This window comes from Hydra vulgaris, chromosome 11 (genome assembly GCF_038396675.1).
Source record: "Hydra vulgaris chromosome 11, alternate assembly HydraT2T_AEP".
In the NCBI taxonomy this organism is placed as follows: Eukaryota; Metazoa; Cnidaria; class Hydrozoa; order Anthoathecata; family Hydridae; genus Hydra; species Hydra vulgaris.
This window is the reverse complement of record NC_088930.1, coordinates 26,788,352-26,812,387: the sequence shown is the minus strand read 5'-3', so window position 1 is coordinate 26,812,387 and position 24,036 is coordinate 26,788,352. Positions and strand designations below refer to the sequence as shown.

General features: G+C 27.1%; 1 protein-coding gene across 1 annotated transcript in view; it reads left to right on the top strand.

Moving 5' to 3' along the window:
- Window positions 1-216: 216 nt before the first annotated feature.
- LOC100214446 (protein CDV3 homolog B) overlaps window positions 217-24,036 on the top strand; it is a 31,009-nt gene continuing 7,189 nt past the window's right edge. Inside the window, exons 1-2 of the mRNA XM_065810620.1 lie at window positions 217-399; window positions 5,101-5,180. Coding sequence (XP_065666692.1) covers window positions 262-399; window positions 5,101-5,180 — 218 coding nt within the window. The 5' untranslated portion in view covers window positions 217-261. The remainder of the gene's footprint in view (window positions 400-5,100; window positions 5,181-24,036) is intronic.

The following is a 24,036-nucleotide window of genomic DNA, read 5'->3' as shown; positions in this document are numbered from 1 at the left end:
ATAAAATACTATATATATAAGTTATATTTGACAAAAAAAAATGCTAATTATAGAACTTGATATTTTGTCTTAAGGTTAACATGACAGATATCATTTTTATGCTATCTATTATGTAAAGAACTTTTATGTCTAACTGACAAAATTATATTATAAGTTATATTATAACAACCAAAAAAATGCATGTGTGTTTATTTTAGTCTCTGATTCATATATCTATAAATAACATTGCGATTTTGTAATCTAGTTAGTTCATATTTTAAAATGTGTGATGAAGAACAGTCCTTAGGTGATTTTTTTGCAAAGAAAGATAAAGGCAAAAAAGCAAAAAAAACAAAAAAAGTTAAATCAATTAGTGAAATAGTTGTGGAATCAAATCCTGCTGATACAGAATCCAAACAGGTAAATTTAAGTAATATTTAAGCGAAATGCAAAAAAAAAAAAACCTTATATTTTTTTATATAATTAGTTTTTTTATAATTAGTTTTTTATATAATTAGTTTTTTTATATAATTAGTTTTTATATAATTAGTATATAATTTTCATATGCAAATATAATAGTATTCAAATATATAATATATAAGTTGTATAATTCTCATATTTAAATTATATTTTTACTGCTATTATACTAAGAGGCAAATATCTATGTATGATGTAATATACTGGCATGTATATGTAAATATACTGGCATATTTATATATATATATATATATATATATATATATATATATATATATATATATATATATATATATATATATATATATATATATATATATATATATGTATATATATATATATATATATATATATATATATATATATATATATATATATGTATATATATATATATATATATATATATGCCAGTATATTTACATACTGGCATATATAAATATATAAATATGCCACAATATATATATATATATATATATATATATATATATATATATATATATATATATATATATATATATATATATATATATATATATTCAAACTAATTCACTTCTGACAAAGCAACCACTGTTAAGTTATGAGTTAATAGAAGATAGGATTAAAGAGAAAGGAAATGATTTACTAAAGACTTAAAAAGTTGTAGGTTGTATGACTAAGGAAAACATATAAATGAGTGAGCGCTTTGAGATTTTGTTGATGTGCAAGGAAATAAACTAGATGAATAAAGATTTTGGATGTAAAAGGGTGCAGCTTTGCTGAATGAGGAGCTAAGCAAGAATGAGTTTTTACTGGTTGAACTAGAGATAACAACTCACTTGAGCAGCAACCATGGTATTATTTCTAGGAAAAAGAAATAGATGCAACCTTACAATGATGAGAGAGTTTGGCAGATAAAGCAAGTCCAACTACATTTACAATGTACTTTTGGACCTTGTCTGAGAATGAGAGGGTTGGTATTCATAAATATAGGAATATCGACATATACTATTGCAATAGTTGTTTGCAGTAAATAACTGAGTTTGGTTAGAGTTAAAATCCACAACCCACTGCAAGTCTTAAGCTGTTACAGAAAAGAGATCAGATTAAAGAGCGGCTGCTTGTTTTAAGCATTTAAAAAGTGAACACTTTTTGTTAAGATGTAAGTATAAAGTCAAGTTGTCTGCAAATAGAGCCACTTTAGATGTAAGATTGTCAGAAAGATTATTGTAGAGAAGAAAAAAATACAGGAGAACTCTTCATTTCCAGTAATCCTGAGTTACTGGAAATTAAGAGTGTAGGCCTTCAAAAACATTTTTAATAGTGCGGTTAGAAAAAATGATTTAATAATATTAAAACTTTTATATGAAGAAACTAATACTATTAGAAAAGAAAATACTATTAGAGAAGATTAATCCTTGGATAGTTGGAGAGTGTTTTCTAAAGTTTTTTAAAAATTGGAACCACTTATATAGCACTTTATAGTTTATAGATTTGAAGAGAATTCTGGTGAACATTTTTGTAATACTATGATGTTAATACTATGTGAACCACAAGCCATAAAATATTAAAATTGAGAATTAACTTCAGCATCGGAAGCTGAAGTGATTTAGATGTTGAACAATGAGTTAATCTGTTAACTGGAATGACAGGAAGAGCATTAGATTCTTAAATTCAAGACTCAAATTAGAGGAAAACTTTTTTGAAAATAACTCTGCCTTATTCCGTTTAGAAGTAAACATTGACTTTTTGCAATAATAAAAAGACATTTGTTCTCAAAAGAGGTTATTGTAAAAAAGATTTAAAAAATGATTTTTTTGTTTGTTTTTGTTTTGTTTGTTATTAACCTCCTCAAGGCCGAGAAGGCCACTACAGATGAGGAGGCTACTTAATAGTGGTTTATAACCCTCTCCCAACTCTATAACTCCGAAACACGAACCTTGACGAACAAGGCCGCTGCGCGGAAAAACAAGTTGAGCGCAGTACTACCAGGGACGTGGTGGGGATCAAACTCGGAACCTCTCGCTTATGAAGCGAGCGCATTACCACTACACCACTACCGTATAAATTATTATGGTTTAATATAGCAACACACAAGAAGGTGAAAAATGTGAATTAGAATGAGACTTGGTTTAAAACCAAAGAGAAGGAATAAAAGGTTTTATACTTGCTTGGATCCAGGAGGTTAGATAAAAGGCACATTTATGCCAACAAAACATTGATATATTATACTTGTTAAATGTGTGAAATTTATCTGTGAATAGTTTGAAATGAACCGAATGATTTTTTGATTTTTGTGTGTGCCATTTCAAAACAAGATCAAATTTAAAAAAAAAAATAGAGGTTAGAAATCTAATTACTTGCTATAAAAGTTATGTCTTGAGAAATAGAGCAAACAATGTCACCCTAACATTTTAGGATTTGTTGTATTTACCTAACTTGTAGTCTATTTTTAAGAAATAATACAAAAATATTAAACAAATAAATTTATTACAAATTTCCTTAAAGTAATATAGTGCTTAAAGAAAGGTTGTCACTAGAATACTCTGGGTTTAAAGTTTTTTTTTTTTTCATTTATCTTGGGTATATTAAAAAAATATACTTTTAGCTTTTTCTCACCAAGAGAATTTGCATTTTAAACTAATATTTATATTTACATTTTTATTTTATTATTATTTTTTATATTTTTCAGGACCTGCAGCTTTGGCAAACTGCACGCGTTTTAAAAAGAAAAGATATTTACTGGTAGAATCTGTCACAAGGACCATCATTTTATGTCTATTAGTTTAAAAAAAATTAATTCTAATATTGATTAGTTAAAATTAGGGAAAGCATGCTCCCGTCCTGAATATGCTGTTTTTATAATAATAATTGACTAAGACATGTTGCCCCACCCACATTAAAGTAAAAGGTTTGTCTAAGATTATACAGTGGTATATACTGTGTACTTATTTTGTTATAAACTCAATTCTTCCGCACCATTTCTAATGCATTATTTTAAAGGGTGTATTTGATTGAGTTTCTGTCACGAACTGTATTCCACCCAATTTTGTTTTGGGACCTACTCTATATATTATATATGTTAATGATCTGGCTGGTAAAGTGTTTTTAAAAACTATAATAATGCTTCCATAATGACTATAAAGTGGTATCAATCAGATCACAGAATGGACAAAAATATGGCAAATGCAACTCAATGCGTGTTAAAAGGAATTCCAATTTACTAAATTTTAATTATTATATGAATGACCTCATTATGCCCCACAGAAATAAGTTTAGGGTAACATCTGTTAAACAAGATTCGAGTACATTATTATCAACTGATCTTATATTTTATGATCAAGTATAAATCAAATGAATATATAAAATTAATCTAATGCTTGGAATTCTCAATAATACATTTATATCTGGAAAAATTACTATACGAGTAAATTTTATAAAATTTATGCGGGCTTACCTTATTTGAAATTCTTTTTAAAAATCTAAGGAAACTGCTCTGTTTTTAAAACTATAAAAAAAAAAGCCCTTAAGTTTTATAGTAAAATAGCTAGTTCTTCGGCTGTTGTTTGTAACAGATGAAATGCACAAAAATAAAAATGAAAAACTATATAAAAAGATTAATGTTTATATATATATATACATATATATATATATATATATATATATATATATATATATATATATATATATATATATATATATATTTATATTTATATTTATATATATATATATATATATATATATTTATATTTATATATATATATATATATATATATATATATATATATATATATATATATATATATATATATATATATATATATATAAAAATTAGTAAAAAGCACTTATCTAACTTTTTCTTCTACTTGAAGTTTCACCATTGCTGGATCATCAGGAAGAGTTCCTGATGGTTGGTACTTTTATTATTGCTCTGTTCTTTAAGAACATTGAGCACTCTATTTTTAAAATACACTAACATAATTTACATATATATATATATATATATATATATATATATATATATATATATATATATATATATATATATATATATATATATATATATACATACACATATAGTTGTGTACACTGAATTTTTAGATGTTTGAGTTTTGACACATACAGGCATTGTGCAAACTCTAAACTTTTGTATGTTTATGCTTATATCAAAAAAGATTGTTTTGCAAAGAAATGGGGTGATTAGAGCTTGGGAACAAAAAAAACCCTAATTTTTGGGCCCACCCAGCCCTTAACGTGGTAGCAACGAGTTTATAAAATATTTTCTTTTCTTTACTTTATTTTTATCTAAATTTATATTCATCAACAAATTTCAAATTTCATGCAATAATCTCTTATTTTTCAAAAACTATGATCATATAAATTTTTCTCCCCTCTCAATTTGAGGGGGCTGTAAACATTACAGGGTCATAAAACTGAACACTAAAAGGGAAATAAAGATTATTCTTAAAAGTTTAATATATTATAAAAATATTTACTTTTAATTCAGAATATTTTCTCTATTATAGAATTAAATCGTAGAAATAGAGGTTAATCCTGAGCAAAATTGTAAAAGTAAATTAAAAAAAAAATTAAACTTGGCCATAAAAATTTTGTTATTAAAATAGATCTTTTTTTTTTGAAAAGCTAACACAAATGTCTATGTTTTAGGTTAAAGATGAATGGAAAGATTTTGAGGAAAAAAAGCAAAAAGATTATTCTAGTCTTAAAATTCAAGATCTTCAAGTATCGTAAGTAATTTAAAAAAGCTTTTTGTTTCCTTTCTTTCTTTCTTTTTTTTATATGTAATTTCACTTTTTTTTTTCCAAAATTTTTTAAATAAGAATTTTTTATTTACCCTGTTTTATAAATTAAATTAAAACATATTTTTTCTCTATGATTGTAATCAAACATCTCAGAAAAATTTTTCAACTGATAAAATTTCTTGGAAACAATTTAAATAATAAAATACAAGAGTTAGCTAATTAATTTAAGATGCAGAATGCAAGTGGAACTATTAATTTTGTGTATAAAAAAATGATTTATTAAAAATGCTCGGTGTCAGAAGTTGATTTGAAAATTTTATTAAATTTATTATCAACAATTTCACCTAGTATTGTTATATTTGCTAGTATTGTTATATGCGGTAGTGGTAAAGCACTTGCTTCATAAGCAAGAGGTTCTGAGTTCGATCCCCACCACATCCCTGGTTGTACCGCGCTCAACTTGTTTCTCCACTCATAGGCCTTGTTCATCAAGGCTCATGTTTCGGAGTTATAGAGTTGAGAGAGGGTTATAACCACTATTAATTAGCTTCCTCATCTGTAGTCTCAGCCTTGAGGAGGTGAATAACAAAAAAAAAAAAAAATTTGATGCAGGTAATCTGCAATTCTTAAAATAGACTGAACAATGAAAGCCTACAGAGAAATATGAAAGGAAAACCTACAGAGGAATATGAAATGAAAGCCCACAGAGGAACACAATAATTTTATTGTTATCAATAAAACAACAATTAAAAAGCTTATACACATAGCATAGTCATCAATAATGAGAAACTTATTAAAGTATAGGTAAAACAAACAGAATGCAATAGCACAAAAAAATAGCCATTAGATAAAAAGTATTACTTACCTTGAAACACACACACATGTATATATATATATATATATATATATATATATATATATATATATATATATATATATATATATATATATTTATATATATATATATATATATATATATACATATATATATCAGTCTTTCACAGGAAGATGTGCGATCGCACGTCTTTACATGACCAGGCAAATTACATTTTGCTTTGACAATTTGACCATGGCTATTTCAAAAAATATTTTAAAAACGCACTGAATGAAAAATATTCTGAATTATACCTTAAGTGAAATAAATTACATCAAAACTTCTTAACAAATGTTATTATATCAGCAAAATGCTTTTTTTAAACAGTTTACTGATAATGGTTTGTTTTTTTAAGTATAATTGACAGTTGTATATATTTTTTTAATTTATAATATATAAATTAAATATATAATTATATAATATATAAATTGTTTAAAGCATTTTTTATAATAATCATTATTAAAAAATAAAAAATTGTTTGTATAAACGATGACATTCTACGACAACGAAAGTCTCTTTAACGAAATTTTAATATAATAATAATTAAAGTTAATACATTTGAAAAGATAAACAAAATTTTGTTGAAAAAAAAAAAAAGACAAATGTTTTAGAAAGCTGTTACAATTAAATAAGATCTAAAATGCTTTTATATTATCAAAACGCTTTTTAATGGAGTAACAAAGCACTTAAAATGAATTTTTATATCAAGTATTAATAAACTGTTGTCTTTTTTTTTTACTTATATAATTATGTATTTTTATGATAAATGTTTATCTTTTGAAACATGTTTAAAAAAACAAAAAACAAAGTACAAATGTTAAAACAAAGAATGAGATTTTTTTTAATGCATAAATTAAATAGACAAAGCATTTTAGTTTGATGAGTTTTGTTTTAGTTGGGTTATATATTTATATATATATATATATATATATATATATATATATATATATATATATATATATATATATATATATATATATATATATATATATATATAGAGCTTTAGTTAAGAATTTTTTTCTTTTCTCTTTCGTTAAGATTTTCTTTTCTTTTTTAAAGTTTTTATTTAGATATGTTTAAGTTTTTATAGCACATTTTTATATTTTAAAAATATGTCAAAAGCCGTGGTCAAATCGTCAAAGCAAAATGTAATTTGCCTGGTCATATAAAGGTGTGCGATTGCACATCTTCCTGTGAAAGACTGTATATATATATATATATATATATATATATTTGTAACTGTTGTTGTGAGAAAAAAACAAACTGTTTGTATGATTTTTAACGCGTTAATAAAATAACTTTAATTACAATGCGGTACTTGAAAAGATGCGAGTGATGCAATATAACTTCTAACAATGCAAAATATACTTGCTGAGTTGAATTACTTAGAAATGCGTTACGCGTTTTCGCTACGCAGCAAAATCTCGTAACAAGGCCTGATATATATATTTACATGAATAAAAATAACTGATTAGGGGGATTTAAAGTTTCATGCCCGAAGGCAATCATCAGCTGTTAATACAAACAAAAAACGTAAACAAACTGTTACAAAAATGTAAAAATTACCGTAGATTGAGTTCTGATATGATAAACAAATCTAAGTAAAAAACAAAACACTGTTATAGTTTACTAGTCTCCTGTGTCAAATAAAGATAATAAGAATTTTTTGAATGCCATCACTCAGATACAATTTTGTTTTTTTTATTTAGTAGGTTTTTACCATTATGTGATAAGATAACATATTTTTAGTAGAGACAAAGGTGGCATATTTTTGTTGTTAGATTGAAAGGTTTGCAATGTTTGACAATTTTCCATTTTATAATAGGCTTTATGTTTTGGTCTTTTAAGCTCCATATTTCTTTAGAGAGTTCTGTGTCATTTCTATACTTCTATATCTGATGTAAATGATTTGAAATGGTTTTTGTATCTTAATTTAAATGGTGTATGACAAATGTCAAAGTATACTTTTTTATTATGATCATGATGACTGTAATTTACGGTTGCTTGGTAGACAATATTGTTAGACAAACACTGGTTGTTTAAAAGACAAAACTTAAGGTTTTGGCATGTAACTGTAGCTGATCTTAATAAAATTTCAGTTGAATATTTTATGTAGCTTGTGGCCAGCTGGAAAATGTAAGTCAATAAGGGCTAGAAAACAGTTTCCTATTTTTGTTTTGACATTCAAGCTGAATGGAGGGCTATACCAAATGATATTATGTTTACAATGCGTTTTCTGTTGATTTTGATTTGGAATTAATTGTGGTTGGTAGGTAAGCTTTGTCTTGTATCCTGGTTTTTTTAAAAGCTTCTTCATACAGTAGTAGCATATTTAAAGACAGTTTCATTAATTAACATGAGAGATCTTTGTTCAATATTGCAAGGGGTTGCTTTTATTATGCTTGGAGGGTGGTTAGAATTAAAGTGGATGTACCTTATTTGATTATCAGGTTTATAATATGGTATGTATTGTCAATATATACAATATGGTATGTATTGTATGGAATGTATCATTTAGGTTTAATGTAACATCAAGGTAGTTAACAATTTTTAAATTAAATTGAATGGTGATTCGAAGATCGTTTCTTTAAAAAATATGTGTTATTTTTTATAATAGATTTTATCTATTTGTTGACCGTTTTTTCTTCTTAAATATGGCAAGACTGTCGTTACAATATAAGCTGAATTCTTTGTTATAATGCTGTTAAATTTGATATAATATGAAAATACCTATTAATTCGCAAACTTCTGCACCAACAAATGGGCCCATTGCGACATTGAACAATCCGCCTCTTTTTTTAATCCATACTTCGTTGTTGTTGAAGATAAGGGGTTTTCTTGCATTCTTTATTAGTTCTTTGTCTTCGCTTTTAGTAGCAATATGATGATCAGCAAAATTCATAGCATTGTTGAAGGTGTTTTCATTTATGGAAAGGTAAAAATCAGTAACTTAAAAAACTTGAAATTTGTATAGGTGCTCATTGTATATTTATATTATTAAACCAGCCTACAACATTTTGCATACTTTACCATTGATTCAAAAAAAGTTTATTTTTAAGCTCACAATTGATTTTTGTGAAAATTACGTAAATTGTCTTACCTCATTTTTTGAAGTGTTTAAAAGGTGCACGATGAGTTGTTACGAAGTTTTCCTTGTGGTCTTTCAAAGTGAAGAAGCAGCTAGAGGATCCGTTTATTTCAATTTTTTTATATACCTCCTGGTTGGTTAAAATTTGTTTTCCTTCTTTGTTTATATGGTCTCTTAATTTTAGATTTTCTTTTTTGTAGGTGGTGGTAATAGCATTTGTTAGCAGATTATTGTTATCCTCTTTGGACAGTTTATACATATTTGATGTTTTTTCAGCTTGTATTAGGGTTTCATGAGATATACCTATAGTTTTAATGTCTTTTTACATATCATTTTGAAAAGTGTTGCATATGTCTTGAAACGTTATTGATTTAATTAAATTAGGTATTGAAATGTTTTTTATTGAATAGTCAAAGTTTATTTTTTCCATTGTGTTGACTACTTAAGTATATTGCTCAACTTTACAGAGCAAATAATTGTATAGATATAGACAGGGCTTGAAATAAGCGTCGGACATTGTCTGGCGCTTGTCCGGTAAAAAACAATATCTATTGATCATTTTGTCCAACCAATGTTTTATGTGCATTTATTTTCTAATTATTTTAGTTGTTCCAAAATTATTAATAAATTCAGTTTTGTATATAAACTTTATTTTTTGAACTTTTTTTTATACAAAACAAAAATTAAAGTTAAACACACAGCTACATTAATAAAATGTGTAATTTTTTTGAGTTTATTTTTTTAAAGATGCCAAAGCATTACATTTTTATGAATTAAGTAGCTTGGATTTATCATTTAATTAAAATGTTGCAATTATATATTAATTTAAATTTATAGTTTAGTATTAATTTTAATTTTTGTCCGAGGTTTTTATAAATTTCAAACAAATATTTTCGCTTTTAAAACTCCTTTTAAATTTATTTTATAAAAATTTTAACGTAGTAACTATTTAATGCTTATAGAAACCGCTACTTTTTATTACTTTATTAAGTTTGAGTTGTTACTTAATGTTTGTTTTTACGCTAAAAATTTTCTCTATTAAAAGTGTTTATAAAATAAATCCTAGAAAAAGTTTAAAAAGATTTATAAAAAAATACATATTTATATAAATGTAATATATTACATTTATTTATACAGGGCTCGAATTAACGCAAAAAATCTAATCGCGGAAAAAAAAAATTCCCCCCCCCCCCCCTTATTACTGGCATCGCTTAGGAGGAGAGGGGGGGAGGGGAGGCGAGGTCCTTAGTATAAAATTGTATCTTTTTCTACATTAGTTGGTAATTGTTATTTTTTAACATAATTTCTTTCATATTTAAAATTATATTATAGTTTCCTCATTTGGTGGAGCTTAAAATAGCGTAAGAAACTGTTATAATTTACAGATTAAGTTAGAATTTAAAGTATATTGCAGTTATAGCGTAATGATCAAGTTATAATGTAATAAGCAAGTAACGCATTTAATACTAGTACGATATGACTTTTAATAATTTTTTTACTTAGCATGATACTTAAAAAAGCAAAAGTAAAAAAGTTAAAGTAAAAACGCAAATATAAAAATATATAAACCACTTTATTTAGTTATAGAAAACTATTTAAATACATTCATGCTGACGATAAAACACGTAAAAAGCTATAAAACACCAATAACACAAGCTGCAAAGTTTTTTTAACAATATGAATAGCTTGTGTTAGGGGTGAGCAAAACCGGATATCCGGTCCGGTTTGCTGAAATCAGATTTAGATTTTTATGAACCGGATCTGATATCCGGTTTTGCTCACCCCTAGTTCAAACTTCTAAGTTGGAAGTTTTAACTAGGGCTTATTTCAATTAGTCAATTCCAGATATCCGGTTTTGCTCACCCCTAGCTTGTGTTAATGGAAAATATTTTCGCGACGCTGTTTAATGCAGTTTATAATATTATAACATATAAAGTTTTAAAAGGGTTTAAAATAAAACAAAGTAAATAAATAGAATTGTATTATATATAATATAATTAATAAAGTTGTATATATGTATTATATATAATTAGAACAAGTCTATTTAATTACTTCGTTTTATATATATTATTTATATTACAGGCCCGTAGACCCTGAAATAGTTTTAAGGCTATTTTTTTTTTTAAAGTCATGTTTCAGTCAATTTCTTCAAAATTATTTATTTGAAAAATTATTGGGGGGAGGGGGCAAATGCCCCGGTTGGGACGATACTGTTTTAATTTAGTAGTATATATACTAAATTAAAACAATATCGTCGTAAAACTTTAAATTTCATATATGCGCAAAAACATGCCTAAAGACTATGAATCTATTGACCAAACAAAGAAAAAAAACATTAGATACCACGTTTTTTATAATTTATTGTTTCTTGATTTTAGCGTACTGTCAAAAATTTAAGTATAATTAATTTTTTCATTCAAATTGTTTTTCAATAAAAAGTGAAAGTTTTTCAAGTTGATGTTTTCATTCAAATTGTTTTTCAATAAACGAAAAAATTTGGTTTAATAAATCAAAAAAAGTTGTTTAATAAAAAAAACTAAAAAAAATTTGGTTTAATAAAATATTTCCTTAAGTTTAAATATACGCTTAAATTATTTTTTTTAGAAAAAAATTTCTTTAGTAGAATAATTTATTTTATTAATTTGAATTTTTTATAATTTATTTTTTGGTTTAACGTTTGCAATAGAATGTTTCTACATTGAAAACTATTCATTGAGGCGCAACGGTACTGTTGCTTTAATTTTTTATCTTAAAGTCATGGTAGTAAAGTTTGATTGGTTTATTTTAAGTCACAGCTGCGAACATTATTGGTTGATTTTGAAAGTTTTATTTGCAGAAATTTAAAAAGAATTGCAACTCTACATTGTGCGTTTAGCGTTGTGGTATCTCCTTTGGTTTATCTTCCACGGTGATCAGGGATCGAGTGCTTCACCAAGAAAATGTTTTTAACTATTTTTTATTGAAAGTTATTATTGTTGTACATTGAAAGTTACATTGATTTTTATTATTTACATACATCGACTGATATAGGGTTAGGCGCAGTGAGTGTACATAAAGGTTTTGACTTTTTTTGAACCCCATGCTCCTGTACTGTAGTTTGATGAACTTTTACCTAAAAAGCACGAAATGAACTATTATTATTATTATTAACTACGCAAATCGGTTTTTGTTGTCGTCATCATTAAAACTTATTTAAATTCAGTTAAATATTTAAATAAGTATATATATTTTTTTTAATAAAAAATCTTTGAGACAGTTTTTAAGATGCACATACATTGACTGAAAAATATTTACTCATTAAAATATTTAACTGAATTTAGGGATAGTGGTTTGGGCATGCATTCTTTAAATAAAAGAAAAAAAAATCAACTAATCAGAAATCACAACCGTGACTTTAAGAAAAAAATTAAAGCGACGGTACCGTTGCGCGAGCAACAGCGAAAACTATTTTCAAGAAACAAAAAAAACAAAAAAAGACTATTCAAAATGTCTTTGATTTAAATAAAACTTTGATTTAAATAAAACTATTCTCACTTGCACTATGTTTTAAATCTAATATTGTTACTGCAGGTAGATAAACGTTTAACTTTGGGTATTTCGGGCGCCGCTACAATTAAGTTTATAATTATTGAGTGTTAAAATTATTTTAAAGTTTTCAAATTTTTTTTTTAATTTCAAATTTCAATCGCAAAATTATTTTAAAAAAAAATATTATTAAATTATATAAAAAAATGGTATTGGGTTTTTCATATTCTATTCGAGATTTCTTGTTAAAATAATCTTTAGTTAGAAGTTTTTATTATGTGTTATCAACATATGAGATACAAAGAGAAACATTTGTATGGCTAACTTTTGCGAGTCTTTGAGTATATTAAGTAAATTTAATGTGCAAGTAACTGTAAGTTACTGTAGTAATTTAACTGGTTGTTTTGATTTAGTTCAAAGATAAATTTACTGCGATGAACTTTATCCTTCCAGTAAACTTAACTTAAAACTTTATTGGCTTCTACGCAGAGATTTAAAGTAATTTATATTATTAAAAAAAAGCGCTCCATGTTAAATAACCGGGCAAGAGAGCAAAGATCAATGGAGCAAAGAGATTTGAAAGGAAAACCTGACAAGAGAGCAAAGATCCGGGCAAGAGAGCAAAGATCATATCAAATGATAACTTTAGCATGACAAAAGATCTATTCAAACGATAAATTTTGCGTGACGTACTTAATGACCCCTAATAAGAAACTTAGACAAAAACATACGTTTATATATATATATATATATATATATATATATATATATATATATATATATATATATATATATATATATATAAACGTATAATTTTTTGATAATTTAAATAAAATGGGTTTATTGTAAACATAATTAATTTGTTTGATATAATAATAAGTAAACTTAATAATTTATTTATTTAATTTGTTTACATAGTAATTTATGTATTAAATAATTTTGTATTTTTATTATAAGTTTAATTATGTATTTAGTACTTTTATTTAATACATAATTTATGTATTTAATATATTTACATAATAATTTATGTATTTAACAATTTACAAAGCATTTCGCATAGTATAGTAATTTTTAAAAAACATGATATATTTTCCTTTTCAAATTTTAGTTTTTTGAGATTAGATTTTTTCTATTTCTTTAAGATTTTCTTTTTGTAAGATAATTTATCTTACAAATTTTCTTTTTATTTTCAGCGCATATGAAATATCTAGAGTTGTCAAAACAAATTGCGTGGTCAAGTTGTAAAAACAAAATATTTTATGCATGGCCAGAAATGGCGTTCAATCGCAATTTTTTATTTATATCAGACACGTCTGTCAAACTTGAGTATTTATCAGACAAATTGTCTCAACAAAAAAGTTCTTTATTTTAAGCCCTGTATATAGATATATAAAATAGATTCGAGGTTAAGTATTTTGATGTAATAATACGAAGACTCTTGTATGTGTTACAGTGCTCAATATTATTAAAAAATAGAGGTATATATTTTTTTTCTTATCAGAAATAATAACATTCTCATAAGTTATCAGTTATTCTCTCTAATTCTCTCTATTCTTATAAGTTATTTTCTCAAAAATATGGAGCTTAAAAGACATAAAGCCTATTAAAAATTGAAAATTGTCAAACGTTGCAAACCTTACAATCTAACAAAATGGAAAATTGTCAAATGTTGCAAAGCTTACAATCTAACAACAAAAATATGCCACCTTTGTCTCTACTAAAAATATGTTATCTTATCTCATAATGGTAAAAATATACTAAATAAAAACAAAACGAAGTTGTATCTGAGTGTTGGCATTCAAAAAAATTCTTATTATCTTTATTTGATACAGGAGACTAGTAAACTATAACGGTTATTTGTTTTTTACTTAGATTTGTTTATCACATCAGAACTCAATCTAAAGTAATTTTTACGTTTTTATAACTGATTACATTTTTTGTTTGTATTAACGGCTGATGATTGCTTTCGAGCATGAAACTTTAAATCCCGCTAATCAGTTGTTTTTATTCATCTAAATAAAAAATGTATATATAGCTCTTTAAAATGATGTGATAATGGTTGGAGGTTGGCTGTAAGAGCAGGTCCAACTGTATTTACAATTTGTTTTTGCACCTTGTTTAAAAGAGAAAGGGCATCTTTGGAAGATCTGCCCCAGATATGGCAACAGTATTCCATACAAGGGCGGATTTGATATTAATAGAGATAAAAAATAGAATCCGGAGTAAGAAAAAGGCAAGCACGATAAAGAGATGCAACCTTAGCAGATGCTAATTTTACAATCACTTAGCAGATTATTAATTTAAGTGTTATACCACAATAAGTAGAAGTCTTAGCAGGAAATTGCTTTAGATACAAAAGCTGGAGTGATATGAATGTTAAGCAATGGATCAACCTGTTTGTCAGCTATATCAGGTAGAATGCAGCTAGTGGAATCAAGAGATAATATTGATGAAAAGTTCTTAGCAAACAATTCAGTTTTGTCTTTAGGTGAGGTGACAAAATCTGAACCATACAAGAGAGGTGGATTAACAGATTTGCCCTTATTATTGATACTGTTAAAGGTTCTTCAGAAATTACAAGGGCCTAATTTTTGAGATTAAATATGAGATTTTATGATCTAAGAATAGGCTTTGGCAATTGACAAAACCTTTTTACAATGGTTTCTAGCAAAAGTAAACAGATGTCTGTTTTCTGTAGAATTGTTTTGCTGATAGATATAGAAGTAATGGTTTCGATTGGAAATTGCAGCAGCACAATGTGAGGAGAGCCTTGGAGAAGAGTGAGGCTTGATTTACAATCTTCGAGAGGGAATAAAAGATTCCATGTCAGCCTGAATCCAAGAAGTTACATAAGAAGCACATTTTGTCAGCAGGATGATGAAAATTTTTTACCAATAACCATCGCGAATAAAATTTAGAACTGAAAATATTGTTTAACTTATGTTACTCAGAAAAACAAGTAAAAAAATATTTCAACTTTTAGGTTGGATTTCTACGAATCAGTATTGTGAATCATATTGAAACTTTTGACATGGTGTTGTGAATTCAATAGTCATTAAAAAAAAAAAAAGAAATCCAATAATAGTAACCTACTCAAGAAAACGTTTTGTTTTGAGGTTGCATCACTAACTTTTTTGTTTATTAAGTAGGATTTCTACCAAAATTAGCTCATATCTCTGCACAAAAAATATTGGCAAGCTAATAATTTATAGAAAATCAGTTTATTGCTTGTTGCGAATGAAAAAGTAGCCGAGCCCATATTAGGTTATTAGTAAGTTCAGTAAAACTATGTGAGGCTATCGCTCATTATATGTCAGCTGAAGTGGTGAGATATTGTTCATGAGTCTTTGTATTTAATGCATAAGTTTTTCCTTTTTATAGTGTATGAGAGAATTTTAGTTAATTTCCAAGGCCAGATCAAGAGCAATTGGTCTAATTTAGATATGCAACTCTATGAGCCCAGAAAGTTTGACATTTATTTAAATTGCCTTGAAATATAAACATTTGTTTTACATATATGCTTTTGTTTTATATATAAAAATATGTTTATTAGCAGTTGTTAGAAGTTTAAAATCATTAATATTGGTGGTTGAGTATCTTACTTTTTAAGTTACAAAACAAAAAAGTTGCAATTAAAATTCTATTCAAAGTTGATACAAATAATTAATTGTTCACCTTTTTAAAGATTTTTCATCTAAATTAAATATATATATGAAAATATGTATATACAAGTATATATATACAAATATATATATATATATATATATATATATATATATATATATATATATATATATATATATATATATATATATATATATATATATATATATAAATTAGTAGAAAATCGCTTATCAAATTTTTCTCATTTAACACTGTGTTTCATTAATTAAGAAAGATTTCTGACTCATCAGATATCAGAAAGGCATTGCTGATGAGTCTTTCTTGATGAAACTCAGTGTAAAATGAAAAAAGTTTGATAAGTGATTTTCTACTAATTATACTAATTAATTATTGCTCTGTTCTTTTAAGAACATTGAACACTCTATTTTGTAGAATACATTTAAAATTATTTGTATGCAATATATAAAAGCTGTCTTTAATTATTTTCTTTCTATCGTAAAGAAAAGACTCACTAGATAAAAAGTGAAGTTTTCGATAAGAAATCATTATCTGAACCACCCGCTAAAGTTTTACTTTTTCTTATCAAAACATTTTTCCTTAACAAAAAAGGTAAAGAATAAACTGTTTACTCAAAGAAAAAAGTAAGTTTTTTCTAGGCGGGTAGTTCAAATACTGATTTCTAATTAAATGAAATTTTTTTCCCCTCCTTTTTATGATTATGATAATTTTATACTTTCTATTTAATCTATTTCAATACTTATAGCGAAAACTATTACATCATTTAAATGTTTAATGATATCAAACTTTTGAGATCATTAAAACAAAATTAAATTGTTATTCACTTAAGCTCTTATTATCTCAAACAATTTTTTTCCCACCTATTAAAGTTTAAAGGAAATGTTAAAATTTCTAGTTATTTTTTCCAATTTATTTCATGCAAAGAAATTCAGTTCATTCATATAAAATTATTAACATTGAATTAGCTTTTGAATTAAAGTCAAAAAAAATCTCAAACTGTGTTTATTCCACCAATCAACATTTGGTATTTTTTATCATTCTGTGTTTTTGCTTATTCATTAAAAAATTTTGTGCTTTTTTGTAAGCTAAAGATTGTGATCATCTCAGAATTGTTTTTATTCCAATAATCAAAAACATTTAGTTGCTAACTTAATAATTAAAAAGGTGTTTTTTTAAATTTTTTATAATTAAGTTTGCCTCAAAATCTTGTCAATCAAATTTTATCAGCCAGAATTGATATTTTGAGACAAGGCTATCTTAACAACAGCCCTTGCAATCGCACAACCGAATGGAAAGACTGAAGGCTAATTTAAAAAAACACTATTTTTTCTGCGGAAAAAAAAAACACAAAATAATTGTATCATATTAATTTTATTCTTAATTTTCTTTATTCTAGTTGCAGTTTCAATACTTTTTATGCAGGTTTTTTCTTAGAATGTGGAGTAGCCTGTTTTGTATAGTTATTTAAAAGTATATCAGATAAGATTCGACTACAAATGTTAACTTTTGGAAGAGCACAATAAAAATAAATTTGATTAATCAAATTAAAATATTTAGATACTGATTTTCAACAAACCATAACAGAAAATATTTAGTTTCTTAAATAAAATGTAACAGAAAAACACCCACTAACACAGAGTATCACCAGGATGTTTTAAACCTCCCCTTTTTAGTTCTTTCAAGTAACTGCCATACGTTTTATAATAAATAAAAGTATCTTTAATATTATACTGTTTGGTTTTATGAACAATGTATCCAGCAATATAAACTCATCCCATTTTTCATCCCTCAGCTGTCTTTTTTCATAGACTTTTTTAAGTCATTCAGTATGTCAAAAATCTCACTCTTTTTCAGTTAGCTGTCAATATATCCATCACAAGAATGATGCTCTGAGCAATCATAAAAGTCTGCATCAAAACATAGTTGTAGTATAGTAGTAAAGTATGATGAATATAAAATTTTCTCAACAGCTTGATGAGCAGAAATAAAGTAAACACTGCCTGCACCCTGTCCTAATTTACCAAAGGTTTTCTCTAAAGGATCGTTGAAAATCATCAAGCCTAATAAATTGATCATCTTGACTAGTTTTAAGTAAAAAGCTAGTTAAGTCTATTAAACCTCTTATAGCATCTACTGTTTTAAAAGTTAAAGTTTTTATTACATTTGTACCGCTTTTTGCATCAATATTTTTGCACATTCCTGCTATTGATAAATGTTGCAGATGATCTTCAGCACTTTAATTGACAGCTCACAATAGATCTTGCAATCTTACATCATCAGACATTCTTCATACATTTATAATTTTTTATGTTTCAATAAAAATTTGCAGAAAAGCAACAGTACCTTTAACTTGCTCTTGATTTGTAACTGGGTTTGTTTTCTGTTGTCTGTCAGGGTTTCTTCACATAAAACATGCTTTACTAGTTTCACATTTTGCCTTTCTATAGGCTTTGGAGATATGGTTTACTCATTTAGGCAAGATAATGTGATAAGCGACTTTAATTCTAACAATCTTAATTTCCCAAGATCTTTCCAATCAGCAACTAACTCAGCTTCACCAAGTTGAAGTTTAATCTTGTATAATACCATTTAATTTTAATATTTTGTCTTTTTGGTAAGCTAATTGTTATGTATATTCTTCCATAAATTGACGTAATCATATAATGAAAACTATATTTGATTTAGTTCTTCAAGGTTTATTTTAAATGGTATCCAAAAAAGTAAAAATATATCTATTTACTTGATTGTTATTGCAAATTATGGAAATAATTTGCAATAACAATCAACTTTTCCACTGGATTGTTCAATAGATTCAATTATATTAGCAACAACACTGCATTGGAAATCAGAAACCAAATTAGAAACCGGTACCATGCTGACAATAAATGTAGGTCCTGCAAATAAGTATTTAACCATTACAGAAAAGAGTGTTCTGGCATGCTTCTCTGGGTTATCCTGAGCATGACCATTAAGCCACTGTCTAAACATGCTTTTTTTTCTGAACACATTGGCTCACCTTGGGATTTACGAGATACACATATATGGTTATGTAAATTTTTCTGGAAAAAATTTTCATCTTTTTTTTTTCAACTTTAGAGTTCAAGGGTATAACTGCCTTAGCTTTGATTTTTGGCTTGAAATGCGGATTGATTTCCCTAAAATAGTTGCTCCAAACTTCAGCTTTGAAGTTTAAGGGTGTAGCTTTGATTTTTTGTTTGAAATCCCGATTGATTTTCTTGAATAGCATAATTTGAAGAATTTGATTCAGAGCACAGGCTCTTACAACTTTCTCATCATCTTGCAGCATAGCATTAAGAAATTTTTTATTGAATAAAGCAGCAGGAGTAACCCTGAAGATTTTTAATTACAATTTTTGAACTACTAAAAGGTTGTTCATACATGAAAATTTCAATTTCTTTATAGTTTTTTGGATCATTAATTTTTCTATTTCCAATATAACACGATGAAGAGGTAACTCATCATAGTGAAGTAAGCAAACCACTATATGAATGCCATCTTTAAAAATCTTTTCTAATCGGATAACTAAACCATTGTTAACACCAGTTTTGGAATTTGTATTATCTATGCTTCTAACCATTTAGTGTTGTTGAAGCCATACTGTTTACTGTACCATTTTCTACTTCAACATATTGTTTCAGATATTTTCCAGAAAAGTCTACTTTAACTTCAACATAACAAGTAAAATTTATGTGATGTTCATCTTGAGTTGTTCTATACAATACCCATTACTCTTGTATTTTATCACATAGACTAACGAATTTTTGTTATTCTTGCCATCTGCAACGATTAATTTTAGCTATGAAACCTATGGACAATGCTTAGTTTCAATTGAACTAGCCACTTTCTTTTTAACAAAACACCTTATATTCTGTTATTATCTGAGATTGGTTATTCTTATTTACTACTACATTGCCAGTTTAAGTAGCTGTTGCTATTGCAGCTGTAGCAGCAGCATTATCTTAAATCTTATTGCAGCCTTGGCTAAATTAGGAATCATCATCATTGTTATTATCATCGTCAACATCATTGTCATCATCATCTTCATCATTAGCATCATCGTTTTAGCTTCTTCGTTTCTGTGCGTGCACGGGTTGGACTTTTCTCATAATGCTGTTTCTCTAACATATATGGTCTTGAACTTCTTCTTTCCTTAAATGTAGCTTTTTCAAATCACCTGAAACACATTCTTTCCAAGTTTTTCTGCTTCAAACTTTTTCTACTGAAACTTGGAACTCACTACATGCTTATAACAGTCATCTGCATCGTTAGGGGCTGTTCAAATAACACGTGATTATTTGACAAGCCCTATGACAAAAAATGTATTATTATTCAAATAATACATTTTTTGTCGTTTTTCTAATACCCCCTCCCCTATGTGACATTTTGTAGCATTTTGATGAACCCCCCCCCCCCCCCTCCCTCCCTGTGTGACGTGACAAAGACAAAAAAAAAATTTATAAGTGTATATTTTAATTGTAATAGTTTATTTTTATAAAAAAATACATTTGATGAATATGTCTAAAAACTAAATTTGTTCCCAAATCGGACTTTGACCTTCAAGTATTGGAGTTCCATGCTCTTCAATAATTTTTGAAGGCCAGTTGAGGTCAAAGATATCAACTTGATGTCTTGATCATACCACTTAATTGTTTCTTTGTCCGAATTTAAAAAGACACACATGAGTTCAGATAGACGTTGAGCAACTAGGTGTTGAGGTCTAATTTTTTGAATCTCATTCAAATATCCAATACTTGAGCAAACTGTTTTGTGTTTTTTCATTGACTTGATAGTTTCAAAATATAAACTGCAGTTGGTACAAATTCTTTTTGGTAAGGAATTTTGAATGCTTGGACATGAGTAGTCGTATGGCAATCCATTGGGATACTTTTTTGTAACTGTCGAGGGCAAAATTGTTATGCAAAGTGATAAGTTTAAAAATAGAGATGCAAAGTTATTCTTTGTATTATTTCATTCAAAACCATCTTCTCCTTGGAACAAAGAAATTGGTTGTGGAAGAGTTGGAATAAGATGAAACAGTGAGCTGTGATGATGACCACAGCATTTTTGATCATTACATTTTACAATTTGAAGGAAGTATTGACTTTCTCTGACATGTTTAGCATCCCACTCTGCTCCGAAATGTTTTAACTGTACACATTTTTCACTGCTTGGTTTTATGTACTCGACTTTAGTTTCAAATCCAACAATGACTGTGCTAGACCAAATTTGTGCAAGAACTTCACCTGCTTTGTCAAAGTTTGCCTTCTCCATAACTTTGTCTGTTGTTTCTCCTCTTGAATTAAGATGGCTTCCAAAATGATCAAATAGTAGTATAATTCCTGCCTGGTCATGGCTTAGCGGAGCCATTCTTCTCTCTACCCTGTTAAAGGCACTTCTGCCAGGAGCATTACAGAAACATTATCTATCAAGGTTATTGAAATAAGTCTTGGTTATTGAAATAAGTCTCTTTGAAATAAGTCTTGGCACAATGAATTGTTTTTTCATATCTTGGATTTTCATCTGACCCACCATCAACAGTTATAATCATGACTGGTTTGCTAACTCCATCTTCAGTAAATAAGCTGCTTTTAAATGCAGAAAGATGGTTTATTCTGTTCATGTCTTTTAAGTGACTAAGTGCTGTTGATGAATCATGTTTTGCACTTCTGATTGCTATGTATGTTGGGCCAGAGTATATGACTGCTTGTTTTTCCATGCAATCCTTTTTAATTTCTATGGCTGCAATTACTGAAGGAATAAGTTTGTGTTGAGGAGTAATTACAAAATCATGATCAGCTAAAGTTACCTTGTACTCCATATGCATCATCATTGATGCTTGTTTACTTGCAGCTGTCAATCCAATTGGCACCCTGGCTTTATCATCCTGGGAGTGAAACGTCACTTCTTTAGCACCCAAAACTGACGCAAGTTCTTCAAGGGCACTAATGCATGATTTGGCAAATTTTGTGTCTGCATGATATTTATGCTCAGAATTTTGTGCTCTTATTAACCGGACAGGTACAGTTTTAACATGTCTTTTTCCTTCTGCGCTCAATGATCTGCTTGGAAGTAATCTTAAGTAAACTCCTGATCTCGAGAGATTGTAACCATGATTTTTCAATTCTTCAACCAAGTCATTTAATGTTTTTACAGTTCGAACCATTTCAGTTCTTCTCCTATCATCAGAAGCAGACCCTTTCATGGCAATATCTACAATTGCTTTTATTAAACTGTCCTGATCACAGGCTAGCGGTCGACCTTTTGGTACTGAATTTTTAATTACACACAACTTTTTTCTAATATCTGGATCTAATGCTTCTATAGCTTTTTTTCTTTTTAGTCTGGTTGCTGTCTGGGGTTCAGTGGCTTTTTGACGAAGTACAAGATCTCGGGTTTTTTTTACCAAAAGTTTTTGCTTTTGCCCTAGTATTTGGTAGTCTTCTTGTGACAACAAGTTGCAATTTCTTTTTTCAGTGAGATATGCAATATCTTTTTGTAAAATAAAAATTTCCTTTTTTAACAGATCTTGTTTCAGGGCTTGTTTTGTTAAAACTTTTGAGAAGTTGGAATTTTCTTTTTCACACTCTTCACTTGTTGTAATTGATGGGGTCGCGTCAGTCACGCCATCAAAAGTGATTTTAGATTCAACCACACACTATTTTTTAGTGTATTTGGTACTTGGTTCAGTAATTTTGTCCAGTAAGATAAAATACCAACTTTATTTCGGAGTTCAATTTGTTTTAGCTCTTTTAATTTTTTTAAAACTTCTACATTTAACTCAGATAATGTTTTGCCCTTTGTTTTAATCTCATACCAGATTTTATTTGTTTCTTCTTGAGACTTTTGCTTTGGTTTGTTTGCAAATGCTTTTAAATATCCTTCATAAATAGATTTGTAAAGTTTTTCTTTTTCACTAGACATTTTTAATCTATAACAACATCAACAACAAGAATTTAATTTTCCTTACAATCATTACGATAAATAAGTATATAGTAAAGATTTAATAATAGCATTAATAATAGTACTATTATTACTAAAATGTTATATCATAGTAACTAAATAACTTAATATATAATAAAAATGATAACGTAACTAAAGTAGTTCGACAAATTCATTAGAGTGACACAAAACATTAAAAGTAATAATAACAATAACATGAAAAATTAAAGTATTGTAAAACTAAAATATTTATAGATCAGATGACGATCAAGAATAATATTTATGTTTAAAGATCAAATTTTAAACAACTATTAATACTAAAATTTTTAGTATATTTATACAAATATTCATTAAAAATAAAATTATATTTTTAACAGTAACATAAATTGCTTTTAAATAATCGCCCACTATCTGGTTTTTTTATGTTTGTAGAATCAAAATTTCTTTTTATGTCTGCGATTACCACAAGTAACTTGAAAAAAATTTAAATCTTTTATTTTCATTTGTTATGATTTCGTTAAACAAACGCTAGCTACTTGTGAAGTCGTTGCATAGCATTTTTCTTGATAATTTTCGTATTATATATAATTATCTCGGAGTTTGCAATTTTAAAAAATTACGTAGTGATAAAAAATTTAATTTAAAAAGTTATTTATCACGTCACACAGTAGCAAACCACCCTCCCCTCTCCCATGTGATATTTGGTGACACTTTCCAATACCCCCTTCCCCCCCTAAGACTGTCACATATTA